General features: G+C 46.8%; 1 protein-coding gene across 1 annotated transcript; it reads left to right on the forward strand.

Moving 5' to 3' along the window:
• The first annotated feature begins 2,327 nt into the window (after positions 1 to 2,327).
• On the forward strand, positions 2,328 to 27,913 carry LOC129734144 (CMP-N-acetylneuraminate-beta-galactosamide-alpha-2,3-sialyltransferase 4-like). Its single transcript, XM_055720608.1, is given in 15 exon segments — positions 2,328 to 2,411; positions 14,691 to 14,814; positions 15,718 to 15,775; positions 16,311 to 16,339; positions 16,469 to 16,526; positions 17,230 to 17,357; positions 17,637 to 17,700; positions 18,557 to 18,649; positions 19,203 to 19,321; positions 19,324 to 19,394; positions 19,687 to 19,691; positions 19,837 to 19,960; positions 21,396 to 21,560; positions 21,896 to 21,958; positions 27,827 to 27,913. Coding segments are annotated over 15 exon segments (1,272 nt in total).
• Positions 27,914 to 27,957: the final 44 nt, after the last annotated feature.

Here is a 27,957-nt window from a genome sequence, read left to right on the forward strand (position 1 = left end):
TTTGGCTTTTAATAGGGAAGACATCAAGGCTGTGTATATCAATATTACAAACCCTGGCCCCTCAGGTTGTGTCTATGCTACAACCCAAAAATATAACACTGGCTTGCACAGAGAGACCAGATTTAACTGTAAACTCCGGGAGGGAAGCAATGTTTCTAGTGCAGTTCAACCACAGCAAATCTTAATCCTCACAAAAGGTTGTATGAGTCCAGCAAGGACACGAGTGTAGCCTTGACTAAATAGTTCTGTGCGAAATAACACTAAGTTGTTTTCAAGCTCTTCTGTATGTGATTGATCTCCTGTAACAGGACATGTGCAATTAACCAGCAGCTTTGCTATTAATAACTATCCCTGAATATGTGGATAAAATGAATTGGTGTCTCTGTGGATTATTGCCTTTCTCCATCTGACACCTCTTTAGCTGAATGACACGGAACAAAAAGGGAATCTTAAGAGTATATAATTGAGTGTGTATTAGGGTTTATGAAGAGATTCCTACAATAACTGTCATGTTCCACCTGACGGAGTAGCTGTTATGTGAACATGCCAAAGTACTACTTTCCTTGCTGTGATCTTTGTTCTCACTTGCTTTCCCTGCATTATCTTAAAAATCTCCTTTAGCTGATGCCACTGAATGCAGCCTGAGTAATGACTTGAGTGCAAAATAAGGACAGGAATAAAGAATGAGGTGAACACTTGCTGTCAGAGGCCTCAAATTGGGCAGCAAGGTGAAAGGAGGCCCACTGTTTCAGAGGCAGATAGCTGCTGCTGCTTCCACCAGTGACAGCTTCTCTGGAAATCAGGACACATCGATTTATATCCTGTTGGAAAGTGAAGGTCCAGGCACCACTGTGCTAGGCACTGTCAAACCTCTGCTCCAAAGGGGACAGCTACATCAGGCAGAGGAAGCACTGGAAAGAAAAGGAACAACAAAAGGAAGACATGGAGGGATGAAGTGACTTGGTTTCTGTGTCACAGTGGGTTGGTGGCAGAGCCAGGAAAGGGGGCTCCTTGTACTGGACCACTGTGTTGGGTATCCCAGATCCTCAGCTGGACAGTTCTTGCAGGGTTGTCCTGTTGTGTGAATGACAGTGTGAGGAAATGGGATTTCTCAGAAATGAAAACCTACCTATAGTCTTAAACACAGTTTTGCCGTGGATGCAGCAAGATGGAAACTGAGCCCTTACATGCCAGTTGTTGGCCTTTGCTGAGGGTGTGCTGGGAGACAAGCGATGCTGGGATAGCATTGTGGTCCTGCTGCCCTTGATACCAAATGACAGCAAATTCTGCAGGGTCTCTGAGACCATCCTGGGCCAGTGGGAGAAGGGCAAGATTTGCTTTCACACTCTTCAAGGCCATGGTGTGTGTCACTGGCTGCTCTGACCTTCTCCAACAGAGCTATTTGCTGCTGTGTGCTACATGTTAACAAAATATCTTGGCTCTGATGAGTTGAAATCCTGTTGGGATTTGGTGGTGTTGGTGTGCTTTCATTAAAGAAAAGGTGCAGCTTACAGTTGATCAGGTTTCCCTGCAGCCTGAGACCAGGGCCAATTAACACAGGTACCAACCCTTCCCCTGGCCCAGCAGTGCTGGTGCAAGACTGGCCGAGGGGATGGCGGTGTTACAGGCAGACTGCTTACAACTGCCCATGGACATGCACTCTCAGATGGTTTACAAAAGGATGCACTGCCTCAGCAGCAGCCGCCAGTTCTGTTATCCTTTCAGATCCAACAGCGCAGAGAAGAGGCTTCCTTTGCATCCCAGCATGCCCTTCCCATCACCAGCCCAGCCCTCTTTCCGTTGCTGCCCTGGATCTTTCCATCCTATTTTCTTTCTCTGGCCTCCCGGTTGTTGTTTTTTTCTCCCTCTCCATCTTTCAGTTTGGCTTGTCACACACACACAGAATCACACACTCAATCCTCCCAATGCCACAGACCTGCCAGCAGATCTTGAATGTGGGGCTGAGGAATGTCCTGTCACCTTCTACCCCTCCACATCCCCCCTGCCCTATTCCCCACTGATCTATCGCAAGGCAACCTCAGCCAGAAAGACGGATGCCACAATTACATTCCCCTTTTCAGCAGCTCTTTCCCCTTGCCTCTTCCTGATGGAAATCGTGGGCAAGAAAAATCTATTATTACTCTCCAAATCATATCAAATATTTATCAGGGTAATTCTCTAGTTATCACCACCGATTGCAAGCCTTAGTCACGTAGTAAATCTTGTTAGTGTCATCTCTGGGAACGTGTCTCATCTGTCTCCTCAACTGAGTGCTGCATAAACCAGGTTGCCCCAGGGGAACTTGGCTTATGGGAAAGGCAGTGGAGATGGAGGAGGCGGAGGTGATCAAAGATGGGTACAGACATCCCAAATCCCCATTTTTCCAGGACACGAGATGGGATCTGTTCAAGGTGGGGCTATGGGAGAGGAGGCAGGTTGCATGTGGGAAGGGGAGGTCTGTTGGGCCACATGGGCCAATGCCTTTCTGATGTGTCAGGTGCTGTACAGATAAGCTCATTCCTAATCAAAAACTGAAACAGGCCAGGCTCAAAAAAAGAGGTGTATTAATTTCCCCAGGAGGGAGATGAAATGAGTTACTCAGGACCGTATGGGAAGTCAGTGGCAGAGGCCAGAATGGAGCTCAAGGTCTCTGACTGTAAGGCTAGTGGCTTAATTACATGATTATTCCTTTTGGAGCACTGTGGCTGGTTTGAAACAGCCTGCCCTGGGGGTCCTGTAAGTCAGGGCAACCTTGACATCTCTGCTAGCCGTGCCAAGGACTCTCCCCTTCCACCCGCTGTGTAAAGGACTAGCAAATACAGCCACTCTAGCTGGGCTTTTTTTGTTGTTGTTGTTGTTGTTGTTGTTGTTGTTGGCACCAAAATGTTTCCAGATTGTACCTATTTTTAAACTCTTTATTGGGTCAGATCTGGACAGCTTGGAGCCTTCAGCTCTTCCCTTTTTCTACCCCTGTGCACATAACTTATTGCTGCAAAGGGAAGAAATGAGCAGCAAATTTCCTCTGCCAGAACGAATCAATCTGGCACCTGTCATCAGCATCACAGCAGCTATAAAATATTTAATTTCTTAATGATGAATTGGCAGATTGTTTAAAAAAGACAACAAGGAAACAAAGAAAAGGAAACAGACACTCACAATCTGCAGTCACACTCTCTGCCAGGATGAGCCTTTGGAGTCGATAGCAGGAATGTATTTTTCCATCCAAGCGACCTGACAGTGCTGTCTATTAATAAAGCCCTGATAGTTGTTTTGGGGATGTTCCTGCTCAGACAGTCATTGAACCCTTGACTTGCCATTGTAGGGTCCTACCACCGATTCATGATGAGACTCAGTCTTCAGAGGAGGATTTTTCTTGGAAAACAGCAAAAATCCTTCTCAGTGGCACAGATCTTGCCTCCCTCAAGTGCTGATGCACTGGAATAAATAAGGAAAAAGAGTGACCAGGCTAGGTCAAAGTACAAGTGCATCCAGCTCGAGCAGTGACCAACACTGTATGCTTTGGAAAATGTATAGGAATAGGTCATTCATATAGTGCTATTTCTCCAGCAGCCTCGAGCAATCTGCAGCCCAGGAAGATCTTTGTGGTTTCTAGCTCTAACTGGAATTTTCTTCCACAAGCTTGCCTAGTCATTTTTGAAAGTTATGCAAACTTTGAGCATCTACAAAATCTTCACTCAAATAGTCCCATAGTTCTCCTCTGTGAAGCTGTATATCTTATTTTGTTTTCAGCATATCACCTACTAATTTAACTCAGTGTTCCCAGTTCTTGCATTAAGAAGACAGTGAAAAATCATTCTCCCTTCACCTCCCATCCCTTGGACATGTTTGGCTCACAAAACAGGGAGCGACACAGAGATGCCTGAGCTAACGGAGACCAGAATTGGTCAGTCTGCAGTGGACAGTCTGGTTTCACAGGCCATGTCAGCTTGCGTGTGCCCACAGATACCCTCTGCCTCTGGTACCTACAGCTGTGAGCTTGGAGGGGAGCCAGAGTCCTTACCTGTATTACGGTCTGTCTGCAAATGCTTAAGGTGATGCTGGTGGCAGTCACCGGTTCAGGTGATGCAGCTGCAGGGAAAGGAGATGGCACAGAAAGCAATACCCTCTGCTGAAGTTACATGAATTACTTACAGGAATTAAAAACCACACCCCTGTCTCCATGTCAATTTATATTCATTTCTCTTACACATTAGTAAATCCTATAAATACACAGCCAAGCAAACTGCCTGACCAAAGAGTTTATTTTACTGTAGCCTGTTCTGCTGGGCTTTATTGCAAATACAGTGACATTTGGGGTTTTTGTTTGATTAACTTCTAAATAAGTACTGTTGCTGGGACCTTTTCATTACAGGAGAGTCATAAGGTTTCACTAAAGCAAATATAAACTTTTAGCCATCACAGAAAACCCTGAAATCTGGAGTTCTAAAGGCTTGCAAAACGCTCCTAAATGCTGGGGAAACGAAGAGGAAGTGAGCATTTTTCACTTATCACCATTTATTATTTTTAAGTCGGTCTCATGATTTGAAACGGTGACGCTGCTCAGTGGCGTGACCAAACCTACACTGTTCATCTGGGCTGGGGGAGCACGCTGGGAAGTTTGGCAGACGTAAGTGGGTGGCTGGCAGCTTGCATGCGGTGCCTTCGTGCTTCCACCTCTGCCTCTCCTGGCAGCGTGTGGGGAGCATGGGCTCCAGCAGATGCCCATGGTAGGATCGGTCAGGTGTGGTGGGATGGCAGCTGGCAGTGTCCAGTGGATAGCCAAGGTCATGCAGCACCTTAGCTCAATTTACCAGGAGATAATCTGGCAGAGCCCTCGAGTTCTGTCTGCTCTGGTGATTTGTTTTAGCCCTCCTGCAGACATGCTGTGTAAATATGCAAAACAAAAGCTCCCACTTGTACAGAAAGGGCTTAACCTTCTTTCAAGAGGGGTCAGTGCAATTGCGAGCAGTGCCCATCACTGCCGGGGCTGGTAAGTAATGGCAAACTGCTGCTTCAGAGCTCCCCCACTCCCTGCTGGCGTGGGTCTGCTCTGGGGCAAAATAGGGTTTCCCCCACCTCCTGAGCAAAGTCTCAGAAAAACAGAAAGATATTTTTTTTTTTTTTTTCCGTATTTTCCGTATGCTCCAAAGCACATTGTACTCCTAAGGGCTGGTTGCTTTGGCAAGGGATAAAATGAAATCAAAGGACACTACTTTTGTGTCAGACAGCTCATTTCCCTGTTAACTCTGGATCTCTGTCTTCTGCAGATGGCATTTAAAGAGAGGTTTGCTCCATTGATCCTGTCTAGTATCTCTTTGGAAGTTCTGAATGGAAAACATCCTGCTTATCTCTACTCAAAGATGTTTTTTCTCTGCCTCTGGGCCAAAACACTGCAACAGGTTTGGCCCTTGTGGGACTAGTGGCTGCGGAGCAGAGATGGGGCTCTCTGCTGCTTTTGCAGGCATGGGGAGAACCTGAAAACCAGCCTCTTCCTGCTGTATTACTGGCTGCAAGCTTTTTGAGTATGGGAGGGGTAATTAAGTAGAAAGCAGCAATCCAGAGCTCCTAGCTAGGTGGTAGCTGATTGCAGCACAGTAAGTCTGAAGAGGCATCTCTTTCCCATCTATTAAAATAGACACCACCACCAGCAAAAAAAAATAGGGAAGTGTGACTCAAAGTGGGGGAAGGAAAAGGGATAGGACTGCTTGGTAGCTAGACACCCACATCAGGAGAGCAATCTAAGCAAAACTGCTTGCATCCTACCGTTGTCAACGCAATTTCAAATTAAACATATGCTTAAGTAGGGAAGGGACTGAGAGAATAGTTGGCTGTGGGAAGTTTTTGGCTCACAGTGATAAGGCAGCACATGTTAAGGGTGTCCGTGGGATGGACAGTGTCAGAATAATCTCTAACACAGTGCTTTTCTATCAAGCTTTAACAGAGAGCATGAAGTTAAATAGATCCTACTTTTCTTCCTTTCCTGTTACCAAAAGTCATCTCTGAACACTGGTCTCAGGGCACCCCTCTGCCCTTGACTCCTTGCCAGGCATGCCTGGCTGCAAACCCTCCTCCAGATGGAGCAGGCTAGAAAAGGTAAGGAAATGAAAAGAGGAAAGAAATGAAAATGTATGAATGCCCCTAATTTTGTTTATGTTTTTGCTGTCATTTACACTGTTATAAAATGAATGTAAAATACTGTGATTCCACTCTAATAACTTTTTTCATCTGTTTACGCTGGCATAAATTTCCTCTGAGTAGAAATTTTTGTCAGAATCTGGTTGGGGCAGGTCCTCTATTTTATTATTTGATTGCAGAGTACCTACCTACTTTCTCCCAAATACCTTTTCTTTTTTTTTTTTTTTTTTTTATTTTTTCATTAAAAAGTAATAACTGAACCTGGCCAGCCAAAGCCCCATATTGCAGTGAAGGCAGTCCAGCTAGAGAGCTGCAGTGTGAGAGGGAACCAGGAATATATTGGGTGCTGAGGTGGGGGCATCACCAAAGCTGATTATAACACTTTCAGCCTAAATATTTTGGTTCCTTGTAGCTGGATTAAACCCTCAAAGTTTCTGTGAACAAAGCTTTGGCAGAGGAAGGTTGTTGTCTGAGTTTCTCCACAGGAACACTGTGCCCCGCCATCCCACCTCGCCCCTCTGCTTTGCTGCCAGGGGCTGCGGTGGGGCAGCGGTTCATGCCCACACCAGGGAACACCTCACCGAGGCCGTGGTGGGCCACAGCCTGGAAAAGCAGCTTCTCAGAAAAACACCCCCCTGGCCACCAGCTTCTCAGGAAAACACTCCCCTGGCCACCCGCCTCTATAGAACTCTTTCATCAGCTCTGGAGATTTCATCCCCCAGCCCAGGGAATGCACGGGAGACAGATGGCAGATGTAGGTGCCACCAGCTTGAGGTAAGGATGGCTCCAGGTGTGGCAGGACTGGGATCTGAACCGCGGTGGTGGCCCTCGCTTGTCCCTGCTGTGGCCGTGGCTTCCCTGGGGTCTGTGCTACCCTCTGAGGGCAGGGAGATGGCGGCGGGCCGGCATGGTATGGGGCTAAAATGGCTGCTGGCCTTGTGGGGGCTGCTCAGGGCCCGGCGCCTCACAGCTGTGACAGGCCTGGGGGCAGCTGCCCTCCGAGGACACAGCAGCCACCGTGTCTAAGGCCACCTGGACGCGAGCTGGGTGGTGGGGAAGGACAAGGCCCCCCACTAGAGCCCTGAAGCGTTAAAGCCACCGCAGGCTGGCCTGCAGCCTGTGGGGACTCGAATGTGAAGCCCTGCCTGGGAAAGGCCCGGGGGCCAGCGGCTGCAGGGGGTGACAGCAGGGTGACGGCAGGGTGACAACAGGTGACAGCAGGGTGACGGCAGGCAGAGCTGGCAGCACCAGGCAGGCCCCCCCGTGCTGTGGCAGGGGTCCCCTCACACATGGCTGCCTGGGCTGGCAGGGCAGGGGATCAGAGCAGGGGCCTGGAGAAGGAGCCCTGGCTCACCCTGAGCGGCTCCTGGGCCTGCCCGCACCGAACACCATTTTCCTCCTTTCCACACAAAAAAGCTCCTTCAGGCCACGGCTACTCAGCAGTTGGTTTCACAGCCTGGAGCCCCAGTGTGGCCAGCCAGCAGTGTGCCCTGTGGTGCACACCCCGGCTGCCATCAGACCGCGACAGTTTCCTCCCCTCTGGTGCTTTTGAAAAACTTTTTTACTTTTTGGTTTTATTTTTATTTTCTTTGTGAGTGCAAGAGCCAGAAACAAGGGACATGAAGCCAGGAGTGCCCTGTGCTGCCATCACATCTCTCCCCGCAGCGCACACTCAGTGTCTGCTTTCCAGCCCCAAGCATGCAGGGCTGCACCTGGCTGCAGCCCCCTTTGAGAGGCACTAGCAGAACAAGCCCTGAAAGGCTTCTCCTTCCATTGCTGTCAGCTGTTTACCTCCTGCTCTGTCCTCTCAGGGGCTTAGTCCTCACTGGGACAGTCTCTGCCTCAGGACATGGTGCAGGCAGGCAGTTGGGGAGAGCTGAGAAGGCTTTGGGCTCCAGCTCCAGAACAGGGGGCACTGGAGGGAAAACTGGGGCCTCATGACATGCACATCTTCCCCTCTGCTTACATCAGGCTGGACCACAAGCTGGGGAGATGTGGGAAAGTGTGTGCATAGCCCAGGGCTGTGAAAGCCATCACTTCTCCTCGAGCCTGACAGTGCATGTGGATCCATCCTCTTCTATCTGCACTGCAGGGCTTCTGCCTTTAATGGTTGGGGTTTCTTGCATTAGCTCACTTTTTGGTTGCTCATTTTTTCCCATGCAATAGCTAATTTTTTTCTTGTGCAATAGGCTAGAGCTTAGTTAGGCTCCAGGGCTTGCCTGCCTCTCTTGATGCTTGTCTGAGCTAAGGGGGAAGAAAGGCCAGAGCTGTGGAGAGCAGGATGAATTGCCAAAGCTTTGGGCTGGAAAGCTAGCATCAGAACAATGGGAGAAAACATGAGGCTGAAGGAGGGTTTCATTTGGAGCTGTGCCTTGGAGGGGACAAGGGGAACGGGAAGAGGCAACAGGCTGTGCAAGGACAGCTTGTGGAGGCACAAGACCCATGCTGACTGCAGAGGAGATGCAAATAGGTCTGGCTCCCAAGAGACATGGCTGCAGCATCCCAAGGTGCCTTTTCACACCAGGGAGCTGGACAACAGCAAGCAAAGGGAATGAGGTGATACGAGCAGCCCCAAGTGCTGTCAGCCGTGTGCCCTGCCCTCCTTATGCTTTGCACAGTGCAGGGCCTCTCTGTCCGCAGCTCTGTTGCTGGATGTCCTCTTCCCAGGTTCCCCAAAGTGGCAGGAGACCATGTTGTGCTTGCCATCACTGACTGGGGCACTTTGCAGCTGTCACCATAGGTGCTGTCAAGGCATCGTGATGCCATTTTCTGGCATTGTTAATGAGCACTCTCTCCCATGGATCCACTTAACAACGTGGCACGGCACCTGCTGACAGGACCTGCCGTGGTTGGAGCAGGGTTTATTAAGCAGCAAGAAGGGCGTGCTGAGAAGTCTCCAGGATGGGGAATTTTCCAGGTGAAACAGAGGGCAAAATCTCTGTTTTCCACTCCATGGCTCCTTTGCTGCGGGATCTTTTGCTGTTCTCCTCTGAGATCTCCATAGCCTTCAACAGCCCTGTATGATATGGGGTTGATTTCAGTCCTGTGCCAAGGATGTCAAGGTAGCTGAAACATTCTGTTCCCCAGAGAGCATCAGGGCTGCCCCGCGACCACCTCCCAGAGTGCATGAGGTGGTGGTGGCTGCAGGGCTTCCCACTCCTGGGTGGTCAGTGCCGGGAGCTGGGGCATGTCACCTCCAGGGACACTGAGGTTTTGCTCTCCAGTTCCTCCCCCTCCTTGGCCCCTGAAAGTTTTGTCAGCCAGGAGTGTCTCTGCAGTGCGTACCAAAAGCACATGATGGCACTGCAGGAGCGCAAAACCACCTCAGCCTCCTCTGCAACTCAACTGGATTTTTAACCCCTCCGTGGAGATGAAGCTGTTGCAGGTGCGGTGGCTTTCCAGGGACAAAATGTGGAGGAAGCCTGCGGGATGGTGATGCCCAGTGCTCTGCTGTTCCCAGCTAGGGCAAAGCCTTGAGTCCAAGCTGCTGGCTGCCGCTGCAGGATCGCCCCATCTCCTTGGGACCTGAGACACAAGTACATACAGTGTTGCAACAGGGGCCCGAGTGTGTGTTCCTGAGCTGGCATCTTCCAAAATGCACAGTGGACGCTTTGTGCAGTGGTTCCTCACAGCTGTACGTGGAGGGGTCCCTGGGCATGCCTGAGGCCATTCCCCTCTCTGGATAGGCCCAAACAAACCTTCCCCAAAGCCCAGCGGGGTTTAGCCAGGCAGCAAGACAGGTAGGTCTGGGGCTACTTTGGGCAGTAGCACTGTAAGCCAGTGTGCCCCCAAAGCAACCTTCTGCGTGGACCAGGAGAGCTGCCCATGCCCTGGGCTCACTCAGACTCCACTGCTGCCATGACATCTGGCTTTACCTGATAAGCTCACACAGGCAGAAAGGTGGTCTTCAAATGCACAGCGGTCAGAATCAAGCCCTGGTGCAGGTCTTGTATGATAATATCCTGCTGCCTGGCAGCTGGGTTTTGGAAGAGAGAGAGTAAATTGTTTAGTTTGCTTGTTCCTGAAGTTAGCAATCCTCTAGCCAAAAAAACAGGGAGAGCCATAGAGATGAACAGAAAGACTGCAACAGCATTTCCATATAGCACATGCTTTTTCCTGAAATAATCCCTGCAGGAGAGAAACTGTAAAAATATCTGGATGTGACGATCCTGGCATTTATCTCTTCTTATGTACAAAAAACTGGAGAGTTATAAACCCAGCAAGTTCCATCTAAATTATTGCCAGATCCTGTAGGTATGGAAAACACTGCGAACCCCTTTGTAGAGGTTATCTTGAATTATCTGGTGGACACAAAGTATATGGCTCTGTTTTCCTCCTCCTGTTGTCCCTGTAGGAAAAAGTTCTCTAGGACAGGAGAGAAAGCACAGAATCAGGAGGGGAGAGAGACAAAAATCCTTTTCCAAGAGAGGGTCAGGACAGAGGGGGTCTGGTTATTGCAGCTCTCATCTGTCCCTCTGTATGGAGCACTCATTGCTTGATATCTCCCTGTTGTAAATGCAACTGACTGATTTTTTTTGTTTCTTCTTTTGCACTTGTTTGTTTTAATAAAGATAGATTTTTAAAATTTTTTTTTAAGCCTAAAGCAAAATGTTCCAGTGTCTCCACCCACCCTCCTGGCACTAAGTGCTGATGGTTTATTTCAGTGGTTGTAATTTGATTTCTGCCTCTCCTGCTGGGCTGATGTGAGAGAAACAATATTTAGAGAAGTTGATTTTTAATTTATTGGGATTTTTTTTTTTTCTGGAGTAGGGGAGGCAGAGGCTGGGAGTGGTGTGGGAAGAGGGAAAGAGAATCAGCAAAATGCACTCTCATTTTCTAGGCCATCTTTTTTTCAAGTTTGCAATCTCTGATGGGCAAAAATCGCAGTATAGCTCAACTAATCAATTGCTCTCTGAAGAATGGAGAGTGTCTCATGTCTTTAAGTATTTTTGTGTTATTCTTGGCCTGCTGCAGGGACTCATCATAGCTGCTCTATGCCACTGGTTTTAGGTTTGTAGCCTGAACTGTGATAATATACATTTTGCAAGCGGGGAAACTGAGGCATGGAATAATAAATTGGCCCCTTCCCCTTCAGATCACAAGTGCAGCCAAGAACAGTGTATGGCACAGGCACTAAGGGCTGATTTCCAAACCCAGGATATAGCCAGCACATACAACCCAGACCACACCTTCAGCAGCACTCAGCTCCCAATTAAACTTAGACAAAATGAAGTTTTCACTAGTGCTTAGCAGCCAGCCTTTCTTCAGTGAGAATACTGAGCAGCAGATTTTCAGAATTCAGCTACTCCTCAGCTCTTGTAGTTTCTTAGGGAAAAGCTCCTGCATTTTGCCAAGACGAATGTTTTTTTCATTGCCAATAATCTGACCCTTCATTCCTAGCTATGGAATTAAAAACCTGTTCATTATTTTTTTCTAGTTTTTTAAGTAATAGCATCCTTCTTTTCCCTTTTTTGTTTGACTTTCCTGGCTTCTAGGAACAGGGTTAGTGATTGCTTCTGTGCATATATGAAGATAATAGCTTTGCTAAATAATTTTTCCTCTTTTAAAATATACATCAAGATTGCCTGCTGCATAGTTTACATTTCCTGCTGTGGAGAAAAATACTTCAATTAAAATGGAAGGGAGAAAAAAAATCACACAGAAAAAGCGCCTCTGTGAAAAGAATCCTAAAAGGCTTGCAAGAAGCAGAAATGGGCAAATGAAGCCCTCCAGCAGCCAGGATGCATTTTATGTATATGCATGTGGGCTTTGGGGACTATTCTGCTAAATTCAAGGAGGGAGGTACTTGTGAAAACCTCAGCTGTGTGAGGAAATCCAGGTACATTTCTTCCAAGAAAAAAAAAAAACAAAAACAAACCCCAAAACAAAAAAACAAAAAAACCCCTGACTTTTTCTCAAACTGCTTGTCCTCTGCCTGCTCCAGCTCTAGTCTGTGCGCAGAACAACTTGGTTTCAGATCATAGTGTCTTGAGAATAAGAAAGAAGCAAGTTCTTCTACCTACCTTGGCCCCACCTCTTTCCTTCACTTAAGAGCAAAATATTAAATGAACCCGCTGTGGCTGCTGTATTTGATTATGGGACTCCTTGTACCTGCTCTCCCTCCCTGGCTTTAGCTTTCCCCTAGGGAAAGCACAGCAGCAGCAAACAGCAAGAAACTTCTAAATGTGCCAGGCTGATGTTAACTCCAGGGACAGATGAGAGGGATGGGAAGCTGTAAGTACAAAATTGTGGCTCAGACCTGAAGATTTTTCTCCAAGTCTAGTTAGAAACTAAAAAAGTTGCACCTAGTTTTGACCGCAAAGTTTGTCAGAGCGGGAAAAAGGGAGACTCCATTTATAGTTAAGAGTGCAGTGTGAGTCTACAAGACTTGCCTGCAGGAAAAATGGCAAGAGAACCCCTTCCTTGTAGTTTGAAACAAAGGAAGCAGCCTGTGAAGGGCACCTACTCAACCCATTCCCATGCCCACTGTAGTAGGCTTAAATCCAGAAGAGACAAGCTAGCTCTTTCTATGCCCCGCCTTAAGATCTTCCTCAGAAATACTCCCAATAGTCTTCCCCCAAAGCACACCAGGCCATCAGGGCTTCCCATTTAAGACCAGCTCTGATGCACTGCAAGCTGCTGCCCACAGCCGAGGGATCGCTGGAGCTCCTTGGCATGGCTGGGGAAGCAGCAGCTGCCAGCCCCAGGTTTCAGAGGACAGCAGTGCTCCAGCTGGGTGGCACTAAGCAGAAGGGTCCACTTAGATGGATTAATCAGCCTTGCAAAGGTCTTTTTCCAGGCCTGGATATAGGGGGAAGAGGGTGGATTGAGAGTATCGAAGTGTGCTTTCCCCCTGCTAAGCTGTGATTTGTATCTAGCTCGTTGAGTACAATTAGATGATCACCATTAGATGGGTAAGCTGAGCTCTCACTTTCTGTACCATCCCTCTAAGAGAGGAGCATACTACTGTTTTTCACCAGCCTGAACCAGCAATCGTCTCTGAGCTGTGATGCTGTCCTTATATAATTAAGGCTGTCAGCCAAACTCAGGCACCTGAACACTACAAACTCCATGGCCTATGAAGATTGATCACAGGACTTTATTGCTTGGCAGTCAAAGCAGCACTCTGCGGGCTTTCTTTTCCCTTGTTGGAAGAACAAACTGTGAGGTTGTGAGAAGGAAATATCCCTAGAAAAGCAGTTAGGTGCCTCCAGTGCTTACTGGATATGCTAGCTGTGACCATGGGTCCTGTGCAGGTGGTGGGGTGAGCTGCACTGATCCTGATCTCTGTTTCTGGTTCAAAGCTAGCTTCTGGAGGTCAGGGTATACCTATGCTGGCAGGAAGTGTGAGTGTTTATCTATTGTCTTTACTGGCTGGAGCACACAGCAAAACAGAGAAGGGCTTGACCCAGTGCACCCCCTCTGTGCACGGGGATCTTGTGGGTCAGCAGACAGAGCCTGGGAGCGATCAGCACTGTAGGGATGGAGGCATGGCATCTGGAAGTCTAGACTTGCAGGATGGGCACTCCGCCTGCCTGTCTCTGCAAAAGTGCCAGGCAAAAGTTTCTCAGCCCTGTTTTTGACCAGTATTGTCTCCATAGCAGGGAGATTCTTCTTTGCCTTCTTCCAGTAGAAAAAGCTGGTGATCTAGCTCTGTGTAGGGCCTTGCTGAGCTGGGGCTGTACAGAAAGAGGGGACCCTCCTGGCCACTGTTGTCTTCACTGGAGAGATGCCAAAAATGCAAATTGATGGAAGAGGGAAGGGAGGAGATGTGTTTCCATACATCAGACACATGCAGCCCTAGGTGTCCCCACAGGCTGAGATGGGGAGGCACTGCACTCGCATTTGTCACTAGCAAAGCTGGGCTTCTCCAGAGAGGCTTTAACTGTGCCTGTTTTGGGTGTATTTTTAGAAAATCAAATAATTTTGGATGTCTTTGGGATGTGTGAACAGTAGAAAAGCATCTGAAAGGTGAGTGGTTTCCCAAAGTACATAAATCTTTTTGTTGTTGTGCACAATTGTATAGTGAATTTTCCCTATGCCTACCCAATACGCTGCTTCTACAGCAAGGGCAAATGAGGAATAACTTCTTTCAAAACTGTTAATATTTGCAAATACCCTTGTAAGACCTGCATCCTGTGGTACATGTGAGCAGGGCTCTGGGAGGCTAAAGCAGGGTTAATGTGCTTCTGTGATATACAAATTAAATTCCTCTCTGTGTGTGGGAGGTGTAGCAGTCACCCTCCGATAAATGCTGCTGTGATCTCTGCAGGATTAGGGTCCAGAGGTGGATGTTTACCTATGTTGTGTGTATGTGTGTAGCAGCCCAGAAGTAATCGGCTGAAGAAAGCTTCTGTGCAGTGTGGGTAGGAGGTCCAGGAGAGACCCACTGTTACAGTGCCTGTACAAGTGTATGTAGATGCTTGTGAGCTCCCTCCAAAATAAAAAAAAATTCCAGTTCTAATTTCATACCATCATTGAAAGGCTGGTTGTTAGTCACAGGAAAAGTCACAGCTGCTTAATGACCAAGGTGCAACCACTGTCATTTTATTTAGGTGGGTGCAAATGATGCAGGACTTTTTCCCTTCTGCATCCACAGTCCCAAATTCACTCATGTGGAGCAAGGCACTTGGGGTGAACTGAGTTCATGCGCTGTGTCAGCACAGCACCTTGATCAAGGTGAAGAGCCTATCAAACAAACTATCATGCATGTTACAGAACCGGTTTTGGCTGATCTTTTCTCTGACATGAATCCTTTATTTCAGCCTGGGAAGCAGTCCTGGTCAGGACTGGAGGATTTCTGCTGCATCTACCTCTCTTCTTACTGCTGTGAGCCTTTGCTGTCCTCAGCAAAGACTTTTGTCCTCTGGACTTTGTACCCAAGAACCATGGTGTGGGTTGCAGCTGCATCCTACTGCCTGTCAGTGAGATAACGGATCACTTTGTGCAACAGGAGCTGTTTGATGGCCCTCATGGTCCCCTGTGACATCCCGAGGAGCAGCCACCTGACAGCTATGGAGAGAAAAGAGCCAGGGAGCCTATGCTGTGGATGTGGAACTCCACAGCTCACCCTAGAAGTGGGCATGGCCAGGAGGGCTGTGGGTGGCAGGGAAGGGGAGCCAGGCTTGGGGGCCAGGCCAGCCCCACAGGGAGCATATCGAGGGGCCAAGACCTTGACCAGTTCCAGGAGTGCCACGGTCAGTCACCTCCCTTCTCTGTGCTGTCACCATGTCATTTTACAGATTGATGTGTGTGCTGGAGTGCTGTGAGGCTTGAGCTTGCAAGGAAAGGTCCTTAGCTGCTGGAGAAAAGGCTGCTGCATTTACTAGGGTTCATCACTAGAAGGCCCCGTTTAATTTTGTGTAGCAAGGGGCTGACTTGGAGGCTCCAAAACAGCCACTTGGAGGCTCCAAACTCTGAAACAGGGTCTGCTCGTCTGCAGGTCTGACGGCTGCAGGGGCTGGGGAGGTGCTGTCGGGTGGGAGAGGTCCTGTGAGCTGCACGGTGGGGTGGTCCTAGCTGTGGTGCTGCGGCTGTGTGGCTGCTGCACCTGTGTCAGCCCCCCCCCCTTGCCTTCCGCAGGGCTGTGCGTGCAGAGCCTGTGCTACTCTGTGATGAGCTCACATGAAAGTCACACCGAGTAAGTTACCTTTTCTTCTTCCCTCTTCTGGCCCCAGTGTTACTGTAGTCTGGGTTAGAGGTGGGACACGATTCCTTGTTGTGGAAAGAAGAGGCAATCAGCCTCCCAGGATAAAATCTGGGTGAAAATATTCACAATAATGTGAATTCTTGGAAACCTGAAAGACTGCGTTCTGCCTGGCAGTGACTTGTGGGCAGGGCAGACAGAAAAGTAGTGGGACATAGCAGCATCGGTAAGCCTGAAGATGCCTTAGCTAGACTGCAGCAGAGATTCCCTGTGCTGATGGTCATTTCCAGGGTGCCTTGTGGACATCCCACCATGCTGTTCATTGCCTGTCTCAGTCTGGAGGAGTGAATGAGGTTTACCTGACGCCAATGATTTTCTAAAACTCAAGCTGTGCAAGGTCCTGAACAGCTTGACACTAGCTCTCCATCTGTTTCCACCTAAATTCCTCTGTGTAAAGGAGCCCTTTATGTGCTTGGGGCAGGGAGGGGTGTGTGGGGTGTGTGTGTGCTGGCTGTTCATGGGACTGAAGTGGTCAGGAGCTAGGAGGTAGGACAACATGCCCATGAGCTCAAAACCCCGCATTTGTAGACCTCTTTAAGAGACCTCCTGAACTACCACTGATTCTCAGACCACAGTCTGAAGGTCTTTAGGAAGGGCTAGTAGGAAATGAACCTTGTTTCTTTCACAGGAAGCATCCTGGTGCTTGCCAGAGATGCTTTGTGTGGAGAAAGCCTTTTCTTGGAAGGTTCGTTAGCTATATTTTATTTGTTTGGGGAATTTTGTTGAGAGATGAATCAGTGTGTCAGTGGCTGCTGATAGGTGGAAACTGGCAGCCTGGGGTTTATATGCAGAGAGCAGGAAGGGAAACAGAGCTAAGTTCAGCTAACCAATGCACAGTGGCATCTTGGAACCATTACAAGTGAGTCAACAGGCCAGCAGAATGATGCAATACAGATGGGTGCGTAAAATGTGCTCTGAAGGACAGAGGGGAAAAGATATGCTGTTGAACTGATGAGTGTGCAGTGAGGCTTTTTCATGGGTGTCATGAGCTTTGTCATGAAATGAATGAATAAATGAAATTAGAAACATAATGGGAATTCTGCTTCTCTCTCCTCTTGGGGATAAAAAAAGAAAGGATGAATAAGCGTTCCCCAAACGTGTACAGCAAGAGAAATGGCCAAAAAGGGAGAAGAACTGGGGGGCCAGAACTGGAGAGAAATGAGATTGTGATGTCATTGCTTCTCAGAAGGTGGATTAGAAACAGCAGTAAGGACTGTGTTTAAAAGATGTGGGTTATTTCTGGGAAGTACTTCAGGATAGCTCAGTAGCTTTCCAAAGCTCTTCATTATGCAGCCTGCTTCAGCCGCCTTAGTCCTCGTGTCTGATACTGCTGTGACTGCTCCACTCATCCCTAAACTGCTGCCTTTCTTCTGAATCTCTCATGGTAGGTTTGAATCTCACTGGAAGGCTTTCCTGACCAGCAAATCCTTATACTCACTCATGGAAAGACCTTTTAGAAGAGAGCTCGTAAAAGTTCTGTGGTTTCATGAGCTGCCTTTCAGGCTGCAGAGCTCAGGTATTGCAATACTCTCCCCTTGGTGGTGTTGTGTCTTGGACAGACACTGTGCAGCTGGAAAGCCTCCCCTTAGGCAGCAGCCTTGAGTGCTGCAGAGGAGATGGAAATACAGCTGGGCACCAGAGTGCACCAGGGGAAAGCTGAATTTACTGGATGGCCAGTCTTTGGGAAAAGGACATCGGCTGTGATGGTGGTGATGGAGGAAAAGGGCAGAGCTTCAACTCCAGGCTTAGTTTGGGCAGGGAAATCTTGATGATTCTTCCACTTCTTGTCTTCCAGTTCTCTCTGGTTTTACCACATTGCAGCTTCTTCCCCAGCAGGAGATGCCTGAATCCTTTGCCCAGTATGAGGCTGGGCTGGAGATGGGTGTTGCAGAGCAGGCATGTGACGGAAGTGATAGCTGGGTTGAGCGCCTTGGTTTCAGCAGCAACTCAAAGTTCTCTCTCCTAGCACTCAACTTCACAGCCCTCTCTGCCTCTCACTCCTGTCACTGTTCATCTCCCCTCTCAGTAGGTTTCTCTTTCATGCCCTTTCAAGCAGCTGTCATACTGATGAACTTAAGCTGCTAGATTGCAGCTCCCTCCCTTTAACTTCTGTCATACCCTGATCTCTGTTCTCAGTATTGCCCTGTCCCATCTATTTTCTTTTGCTCTAACTCCATCCCAAGTGTGACAGTCCAGGGCTTGGAAAGTTGGGTGCCTCCCTCGGTTCTGCCTGCCCACATTCAGGGAGAACAAAAAGTAGACTGTGGCAGCTGTTGGCAAATGCTTTCATTTGGGCCCTTCTTCTTACCTCTAATTCATTACAGGAATTATTCTGTGGCATCTCATTCTTCCTCTCTACAATACACTGCATACTGTAAGCAGAGGTTCACCCTCCTAGTTACTGGTCTGCTGGGCATCCACACTTGATTTTTCATTTCTTTAGTGTCGTGACCTCTCACTAACTAGAGATCCCTCACAATTTTACTGGTACATTTATGACACTGCATTGTCTTATGGTCACTAAGTTAAGACCAACCTGTCCAGGATACAGCTGGAGTCCTACTGTAGTGCTGCAGCTGTGTGGCTTTGCTCCTCTGATGCCACCTGAGTTGTTACCTGGGGACATCAAAAAGGCCCTCAGAGGATACTGGTTTAACCTGGTAGAGACATTTGTCAGAGAATGACTTAATCTCTTGCAATCTACTTTTTTGCCAGATTATGGTGCCCAAGGTGCACTGTGGTCAGCAATGGTTACTCCATCCATGGCCAATGCCTTAGGAAAATTGAGTCTCACCATGTTATCATAAGGTACTGAATCCTTACTGAAGCCTCAACAATCAGGCATAGACCAAGAGCAGTAATGTGCTTGTGACTCTTGCCTAGTAAACATAACACCTGGGATGCATCAGCTCAGGTAATCAAACAACTCTCTTGCAGTTCATGGCTCAGCACAGGCCCTGCAGGAGCCAGAATGCGTACTGCTCATTCAGATGCTGTGCTGGGGAGCTAGATAGCCATCTCCAGCTCAGTGGAGTGGCAGGCAATCCCAGTGTTACAGGACTACATGCATTTTTACTCTGACTTGAAAAAGTAATTTAATTTCTCTGTGCCTCACTTCCCTATCTAAAAAATAGTGGTTGTCTGCCACTGCTGTCTGCCTTTTTATTACAAGGGAAGGACTATCTGTGTCTGTGTGAGGTGTCCCGTGCCATGGAACCAGGCTGCCAGGTTGGGCCGTAATGTGTGTTGGTGCCCTCAAGTGAGTTCACACAACCAGTCATGTATTTGACAGCACACAGCTGCCTCCAAGGTTGCAAATAAGTGATACTGAAACTGGACAAATTCTGGCTTCGATTCTCAAATTAAATGATGCTCCAGTAAAAGAGCACAAGAAAGATATAGGTGAGAGAACAATAATCCGTCTCTTGTTCCCTGAATCAGCTCTGCCCAACCCTCTGGAAAACAATGACAATGATGCACTGAGGTGTTTGTCCCATTCAAGCCCCTGGCTTACCTCTGGTTGAGGGAAATATTACTGAAAACAAGGAATAAGGTGAGATGTCTTTGCTTAGTGACATGGTTTAGTGGTGGGCTTGGCAATCCTGGGTTAATGGTTGGACTTGATGATCTCAGAGGTCTTTTCCAACCTAAATGATTCTGTGATTCTAATGAAGGAAGGCTGAAACCAGGTTATTTGCAGTGACATATTCAATAGCTCTGATAATCATGTGTCTTTCAAATATTTAATGAGCCGCATCATGCACCTGAGACTTTATTTTTCACTAATTAGAAAGAGCCCAGTCTCAGCCATGTTGGAGACAGGTATATGGGAAGAAATGTAAAAGACGTGGTGATCCACTGTTCCTCCAAACTCTCATAAGTCCTTCTGAGCACCCAGCCAGAGCGGTAGATTGCAGCTAACTCGGGTTCTTTATCATGGCACTGCCTGGTGTGCATGGGCATGACTCAGGTATCTCTCTGCCTTTCTGCTACAGGTGGGGTTTTGGCACCAGCCCCCCCACCAAGTGGAATGGGAACATCTCTCAGCTACATATTCTCAACTCGTATGTCACCTATGAAGTGACGTACAAACTGCTGCAGCTGAACGTGGCAAGTAGGGTATGATACCCCACTGGAGAGCAGACCGACGAGCTGCCTTATACCTTCCTGCTTCAGTGCTGTGCAAGGGGAAGGAAAACCTTTTCATTTGTTGGCTACATTAGTTCCTTCCCCTAGTAAATGCAGTCTTTTCCTGCAGCATGGTGCTTCAGGTTTGGAGCTCTGTTCCTACCCAGAAAAGGAAGACTTTTCCTCACCTGTCACAGCACTGCAGCATTATTCTCATTCCAGCATGCCATTTTGCATTACAGTTTCTTTTTAGAGTTACATTTCTGTCCACGGCTCTAGACCTCAGATAACCTGGTTCTCTAGTGACAAACAGCTGTGCCATATAAACCCTTTCATATATGTTCCTGTGCTTTCCCTGTCCGAAGACCATTACTAACAATTAGCTAGTGTAAAATAGCAGGAATTTTGGTTGGCATTCCTTAAAAACCTCTGTTGTTACAGATCTCTGGCCTGAGGCTGGCTGTTATGCCCACTGCTTCTGGAGTGTGGTTTTCCCCTTCACTGCATGATGGAGGATTATTTCATTAATGAATCTAATGATACTTTGTCTTTGGTCCTGACGATCTTCGTGATGGTGCTGTGCAATCTTTAATTAACTTTAAGCCTGCCAGGCACCACTAGGATGTTTATAATCTGCAACAAATAGGGGAGAAGCTTGAAGGCCTGGTGTGGTAAAACAACCTTGTCCAAGGTCATGCACTGACTCTTGGCTGGGTTTGTGATTAGATGCCAAGTCTCCTGACTGCTGCAGCAATGCTATAACAAAAAGTACATTTTGCTGCTAAAATGTTTGGAAAGTGCAAAGTGGGACAATCCAGGCGAGGAGTGTGAAGTGCTCAGTTAGGCGTAGGGGACCAGAGAGCGTGTTCAGCTGCTCGCAAGCATGGTGGCTGTGCTGCTCAGTCACAAGGCTTTTAAGGCAGCGTTCGAGTTTGTACTTGGCCGTGTTAGCTTTACGTGAGCAGAAGGCAGTTTTGTAGCACACAGGCCAGGGACAGGAATTTAATGCGTGGATTAAAAGTGAGGTGTCACATGAGGGCTGCCAGCAGGGAATACACACAAAGAGGCACATGGAAAAGCGATAGATGCAGAGACCTTGTATAGGCTCTATCATGGATGTGGATTTGTTAAAAAGCGTGCTCATTTCTTCCATTCAAAGCTTTTTGATTTCCATGGAGCATTATGTTTTATCAACCCAGAGGTTGTATGTTCATAAGACTTCAGCTTCTGCAGCACCTTTTCATGAGACTTCTTTGAGTTTTGGGAATGCTGTCCATACACCTGTTCTGTTTTTTTCCTCTCCCTCCTGCCATATTGAGTGTGGAAGAAGCTACTTGTCCCAGCTGCAGAGATGTTGCTGGTGTCAGTTTTGTAAAAGTATGAGTTTGAAATCCTAAACAGCTGTTCTCTTTTTTTCCCTTTCCAGAGATATGCTGCCACGGGAATCATTGCTTTGAACTCAGCCCTCCATATATGCCAAGAGGCCAATATTGCAGGCTTTGGTTACCCTGGCAACCATGACAATACTAAGCCAATATATTACTACAATAATGTAAAGAAGAGGTAGCAAATGCCTCCTCTTCAAACTAAGGTGTCCTCCATAGGGAAACATACTGGCACAAAGCTGGGAGTAAAGCAGCTGAAAGGTCTAGTAGCTATTGCTGGTGTTACCCAGAGAAATTCCTGCTGGGACATGCCAGGGAATGTGTTGGCACATGCTTTGTGCTCAGAGAGCAGCACAGGCACAGACCCTGGTGCTTCAGGGTGCCTTTCGTTTGTCCTAGTTTGGTGACAAGGGTCCTGTGCAGTGAAAGTCCTGCAAGGAGCCGCTGGCAAAGTTGGGTTGGGCAGGATCCAGCGCATTTTGGGCAGAGTATGGGGCATTGTAAGGAATAATCTATAGCTTTCCCTTTCTTATCCCTGCAGCTCTTTCAGCACAATATCACTGCTGAGAGAAACAGGCTGGTGAAAATTATTGAGTCAGACGTGGTGAGAGAGGGCCATGCTGCTTGCTGTCTCCTCCAGATAGGACTTGTTGATCCCAGCTGGGCTTTGCCCTTGTTCCAGGTTGCTTTGAGCAGGACTCAGTTTGTCCTATCGTAGGTAGGGTGGGAGACGAATCCCTGAGATTCAGAGCACTTGCCCTTTCCACTGCTGGCCTCTGGTTTCCACTGCTGAGGACGTGGGGTGTTACACAACCCTTCTGCTTGGAGTAATCCCCTCCCTGTGTTGTAATCAGCTAGCCTGTGCTCCTCAGTTCTTTGTAAAAAGCACCAAAATGAGATGCTAAGCTGGTCCTCAGCCCCTGAGGAAGGGAAGGGGTGAAGGTGCAATACCTGCCTTGGGTTTTCAAATTCCTTCCAAAGCAGATTGGGAAGAGTCATACCTGTCACTTTGGAAAAGGGCCAGGTTGAACACTCAGAGGTTTCAGTATCTAATTGCTGGGGAACATTAATGTCTGCAGGAAACCAGGACCATTTTGTTCATTGTTCTGTTTGAGAATAAGTTGCAGTTCTGGCTTCAAGGAGTGGGCACTGTCTTGGGGCAGGGGAATTTCAAGTCAGGACAGTTGAGAATTACCTTGGTAACTGCTGATAACTCATGGCTTTATGACCTCATATAATCCCTTTTTCGTTGCTTTCTACTTTTGTTTCTACAACTCTTTTCTGCTTCAACATTGCTACTTTTCTTTCCTGACTTCACTTCTTGTCTGCTTCCAATTTGTGTAGGCGTTTTGATTTCGCCTCTTATTTTCAATTTTGTTTCTTTTATCTATGAAATTTGTTTCTTTTCTGTATCAAATATCTTCCTACTTTCTTTTCAGTTTTAACTTGAATTCCATTTTGCTTCTTTTCTCTTTTGACTTTGTTTCTTTTCTGTATAACTTTGTTTCTTTTCTGTTTCAATGTCCTTTCTTTCAAATTGCTTTTCAGTATCAACTTTGTTTCAACTTTGTTGGTTTTTTTTTTCTGCATCAACTTTAATCATTGTGTTCCATATCAACATTGTATCTCTTCTGTAACAACTTTCCTTCTTCATCAACTTTGGTTCTTTTCTGTTTCAGTTTTCTTTCAACTTTCTGTTCTGTATAAAGTTTGTTTCCTTTCTGTTTCAACTTTGTTTAATTTCTGCTTTGACTTTCTCCAACTCTGCTGTTTTTCTCCATGCACTTTGCAGATTTTCTGCTTCAATGTTGTGTGGACTGCTTTCCTTTTTTTGGTGGACTTTGCCTCTTTTCTGCTTCAACTTTTTTCCAACAATGTTGGATGACAACTCTTTTGCACTTCATATTTGTTTCATTTTTCTTCTTTTCTTTTCAATCTTGCATCTTATTTGCTTGGGCTTTACCTCTTTTCTGCCTTGACTGTGTCTCTTTTCTGCTTGTGTTTTGTTTGTACTTTCTTTGGGCTTTGTTCTGACTTTGTTGTGGCTTTTTTGGGCTCTGCCTTTTTTCTGTTTCAAGTTTGTTTCAGCTTTGTTTCTTTTCTCTTGCAGTGTCCTTTCAACTTTGCCTTCTGTATCAACTTTGTTTCTTTTCTCTACCAACTTTGTTTCTTTCTGTATCAACTTTATTTATTTTCTTTATCATCTGCCTTTACTGTATCAACCTTCTTTTCTATATCAACTTTCTTTCTTTTCTGTTTCAACTTTACTTCTTTTCTGCATCAATGTTCTTCCAACTGTGCAGCTTTTCTCCATGTACTTTGCAGCTTCTCTCATTGGGATTTCCAGCTTTTCTCGTTGGACTTCCCAGCTTTTCTCCTTGGACTTCCCAGCTTTTCTCCACGGACTTTGCAGGTTTTCCCATGGCCTTTCCAGCTTTACTCATGGACTTTGCAGTTTTACTCTTGGACTTTGCAACTTTTCTCCATGGACTTTGCAGCTTTTCTCCATGGACTTTGCAGCTTTTCTCCTTGGGATTTGGAACTTTTTTTCTCAGGATTTGCAGCTTTTCTCCTAAATTTTGCAGATTTTTTTCCTTGGGTTTTGCAGCTTTTCTCCATATACTTTGCAACTTTTCTCCATGGACTTTGCAACTTTTCTCTGTGGACTTTGCAGCTGTTCTCCTTGGGATTTGCAGCTTTCCTCCTTGGCTTTTGCAGCTTTTGTCCATGGACTTTCCAGCTTTTCTCCATGCACTTTGCAGCTTTTCTGCTTCAATGTTGCGTGGAATTTTTTTCGTTGTTGGGGGTTTTTTTTCGGGTTTTTTTTTGGGGGGGTGTTGTTTTTTTCTGGGTTGTGGGTTTTTTTTTTGTGTGTGTGTTGCAACTTTGTTTCTTTTCTGTATCAACTTTGTTTCAATTTTGCTTCTTTTCTGTTTCTATTTACCTTCTTTTCTTTTTGAACTCTTCTTTGACTTCTACCTCTACCCTGTTGGAATTTTCTTTTTTTCTCTTTGGATTTTGTTTCAACTTTTTCTACTTCTTTTCTTTTTTCTGGATATTTTCTTGTCTCTTCCAGCTTGTTCTGAGCATGGAGCCACCTGCCAAGTTTATTTTGTGTGCTGAAGATTTTTCACATTTTAGAAAGGACATTAAACGCCCACTTCTCTGCTGCTGGCTCATGTCCACATTTTACCTCTGGGTCCACATCTTCTCATGCTCTGCTGCTTTCTACCAGGATGTTGCTATGTCATATTTCCTCTTCTTTACTCCCCTTATTGCTGCTTTCTTCCTGGACTGTTAACATCATGTGTTCAACTCAGCTGTTGACTCTCCAAACTCCTGCCTCTACCGTTAGACAGATCCTGCAGTGCTGGACTTAGAAGGTGATGGCTCCGCTGGTATGAGCAGTTTGTGCAGCCCTTCAGGCAGGTGCTCACTGGGAAGGCTGCTCCTCCTTCATGGCTTGTTGAGGGTGCACTCTCAGAGTCAGGTTGGTATAACTTACATCAGGCTGCATGTATCATACAGCAGCAGCTTTTGGGGTGTGGGAGCATGAGTACAGTGCTCATAACTGCTAACTATTTCCATGGGAAGTGAAATTTCTGCTTTCCCTCCCATTTCCTTCCTCTCTCCCCTTCACTGTGGTCAGGCTTTCAGGGCACATCCTGTGTTACTCGTGTCACTGCTTTTCCTGGGTAACTTCTTATCTAGTAACTCAGCCCTGCCTCCTGAAAGCCTTCAAAAACACCCTGACTCTCAAGATCTGCAAAGTGTTAATGCCCTCCATGTTGCTCTGCTGCTATTCCCTTTTGGCCAGCCTGGTTCTCCTCCATTACAACTGAAATGGGTTTGTCCTGGTTGGTGCAAGCAATTTATGGCCTAAGAAATGCTGACAAAATTCCCTCAAAAGCTGCCTGGCCCTGGGAGACTGCTGGAAGAACTGGAGGCCCTGGTCCAGCTCAGTTTGAGAAAGGTCACTTGAACACTGGAAGGGGATGACCTCATCTTGCACATGCAAACATAACCAAACTGAGCTTGAGAGAATTGGGGTGTTTTAATAAATTCCTTTTTACCCACTCCATGTTTCCTCTGTACATAATTAAGTCTTTCTATACAACACATAGTAGCCACGCAGGTTTTGCAGATTCCAAAATTATGGTTTTCCAAATGCATATTTGGATTTTGTTCGACCACTCTTGTGAAATGTATTGCTTTGTAAGTAATGGAAGTGGGCTCTCAGCTATGTGGACAGTTAATATTTTATGCTCTTCTCCTGATAGAGTAAAATGGCACAAAAATTTTAATATGTAAAACTGATGTACAAAACATGCTATGTACTAACCCCAGGAGAGGGTTTATATTTTCTCTTTAGGTTCTTGTGTATACAAGAACTTTGCCATGGCTTGCAGAAGCTGTGTCTGCACTTTCTGCTGTAGTTGCTGCAACATTTACCTGTTATATAGTGCAAGTCATGGTAGTGAAACCATAAACATGAGGCTCAAGAGTCTTGGCATTGGTCACTGCTGCCTGTGGCAGCACTCCCAGTACTTGCAGCAAGCAGGTCTGCTACATAGCTTTTTGCTCTTATGTTTAAGAGCTGTCTGGTTTCCCCTCAAAACAGGGTTCTGTAATCTTTCCAGGTAACCATGATTCATTAGAGCTGCCTTTTGTTTCAAACTTCCCAGAGTGTTGGAGCAATGTGGTAGGGGCTGAGTATTTAACCGTGCTTTGGTGGGGGCACTGAATCAAACTTTCTTGGGTCCAGTTTAAAAATTCTGAGAGCCGCAGTCCTCCATGCCCTACAAACCTTTCATGTTTGATAGCCTGAATAAATCCTTGCCCTACAGCAGACTCATTATTATCAAGAGAACTGGGGGAAGGAGGTGGAATAAGTAGGATAAGGCAAAGCCACAGTAATGCAAAACATATGTAAATTAGGCTACCAGATACCACAATAACGATGTAATGGAGGGGGAAAGAAAAAGAAAATGAGTGCTATTGTTGCTTTAGTAGCAAAAGCTAGCATTGGTTTGAGGTGGTAAATCCACCTTCTCAGGGCTGCAGAAAGGTAATTACATTCCTCTAAGCACAGTGCATTTCATGCTAAGGTCCACAAACATCCTCGCATCTATGGCAAGGGTGAATCCCCGGCTGTGGCCAGCTGGAGGGCAACCATGGTTTGCGTGAGGCAGAAGGGCAGGGAGCTTCTGGGCTGTTTGGTGCCACCCTGCCTGTCTCCAGGGGTCAAGGGAGCTCCACCGTCCCTGACTGCCTGTCCATGAATGCTTGGCAAGTGAGTCTGGTTGTCTCCACCATCTGTGTGAAATCTTTCCAACCATTTAGATTAAACACTGACTTCTGTAAAATGTAGGGCTCCTAACTAACCTGACACAGTCCATATGGAGTAGCTGCCACAGATAGTGTCTATCTTGACACTGATTAATCGCTTCTACCAGTTGTGTATTTGTCCCTGGTTACTTGACACAGTTCTTCCCTAATAGCTTTTGAATAGTTCTGGGGTATTCATATGACCTCTGCTGTGGGGAATAGCCCATCTGATGACACACATTACCTACTTCAGTGTTGGCTTGGCTGCTTTTCATCAAACTAACTTGGACACTAGCTTTTGGGTTGGTTTGGTTTTTTTTTGTTTTTTGATTTTTTTTAATTTCCTTTCCCCTGTGTACACCGGTATCTGTCCTTTTCTGCATTGGGGAACACCTTAGCTATGCTGGAGTCTGTTTGGGTTAGGTGGCATCTTTTGCAGCTGGCTGGGGCTTGGTGTGTGCTATGTGGCATGTAGAGACTGTCTGTGATTCCACCTCCGTGTCCTTACCTGTCACTTACAGTCACAGGCATGACAAGCAATCTGCGTTACTGATGCTCTTTGCTTTGAAACTAGCAGTTTAATGATCTGTAACTAGAGTCAATCATTGTTCAGACAGACAGCGACGCAGCTGTCTAACACCCCCAAACTAAATGCAAAGTTTCTCTCTCAATCTGAACGTTCTTCTCTTCTTCAAAGATACAAGATCCAGTAGCAAAGGCAGTGGGTCTTCTAGGCTGATTTTCCATCAAGAGTGAGATTATCACACCCGCTTCGTGTGGGGAAGCATCACAAGTGAGGGTTATAGGCATCAAGGCACTCTAGGAAGGACATGTTCTGATGACACCAGCTCCTCAGCTCCTTCAGCAGCCTTGGTGCAGGGTACGTGTGGTTCAGTGCTGGCTTGATCAGTCTGCCAGGTCAGCCAGGGCTTGCTGGGTGAGGCGGTGACTCACCAGTGCCATGGTGTAATGTGTTTGTGGAATTTGCAGCAAAAGGATCTTAAAGCAATTTCCAGACATTCCCCTCCCCACCCTCACCCCTCATTTTTCCTTGTACTTTATATAAATTGTTTTTCCCAGAAGAATGGCTAGGAAAATTCTATATATTTAGAGTAATTTCCTTTTGCTTTTCCTATCCGCTCAGACAACCTTTCAGACTGGAGTTGCTGGGTATAAGGACTGGCGGTGTCAGCTGAACCTCAAGGACTCGGTAACTGTCTACACAGCCTGAGCTTAGACCCCAGCTGCACTATGACGTGATCTAAGCTTAATTCT

The sequence above is a fragment of the Falco cherrug genome, chromosome 9 (assembly GCF_023634085.1).
Source record: "Falco cherrug isolate bFalChe1 chromosome 9, bFalChe1.pri, whole genome shotgun sequence".
NCBI classification, from domain to species: domain Eukaryota; kingdom Metazoa; phylum Chordata; class Aves; order Falconiformes; family Falconidae; genus Falco; species Falco cherrug.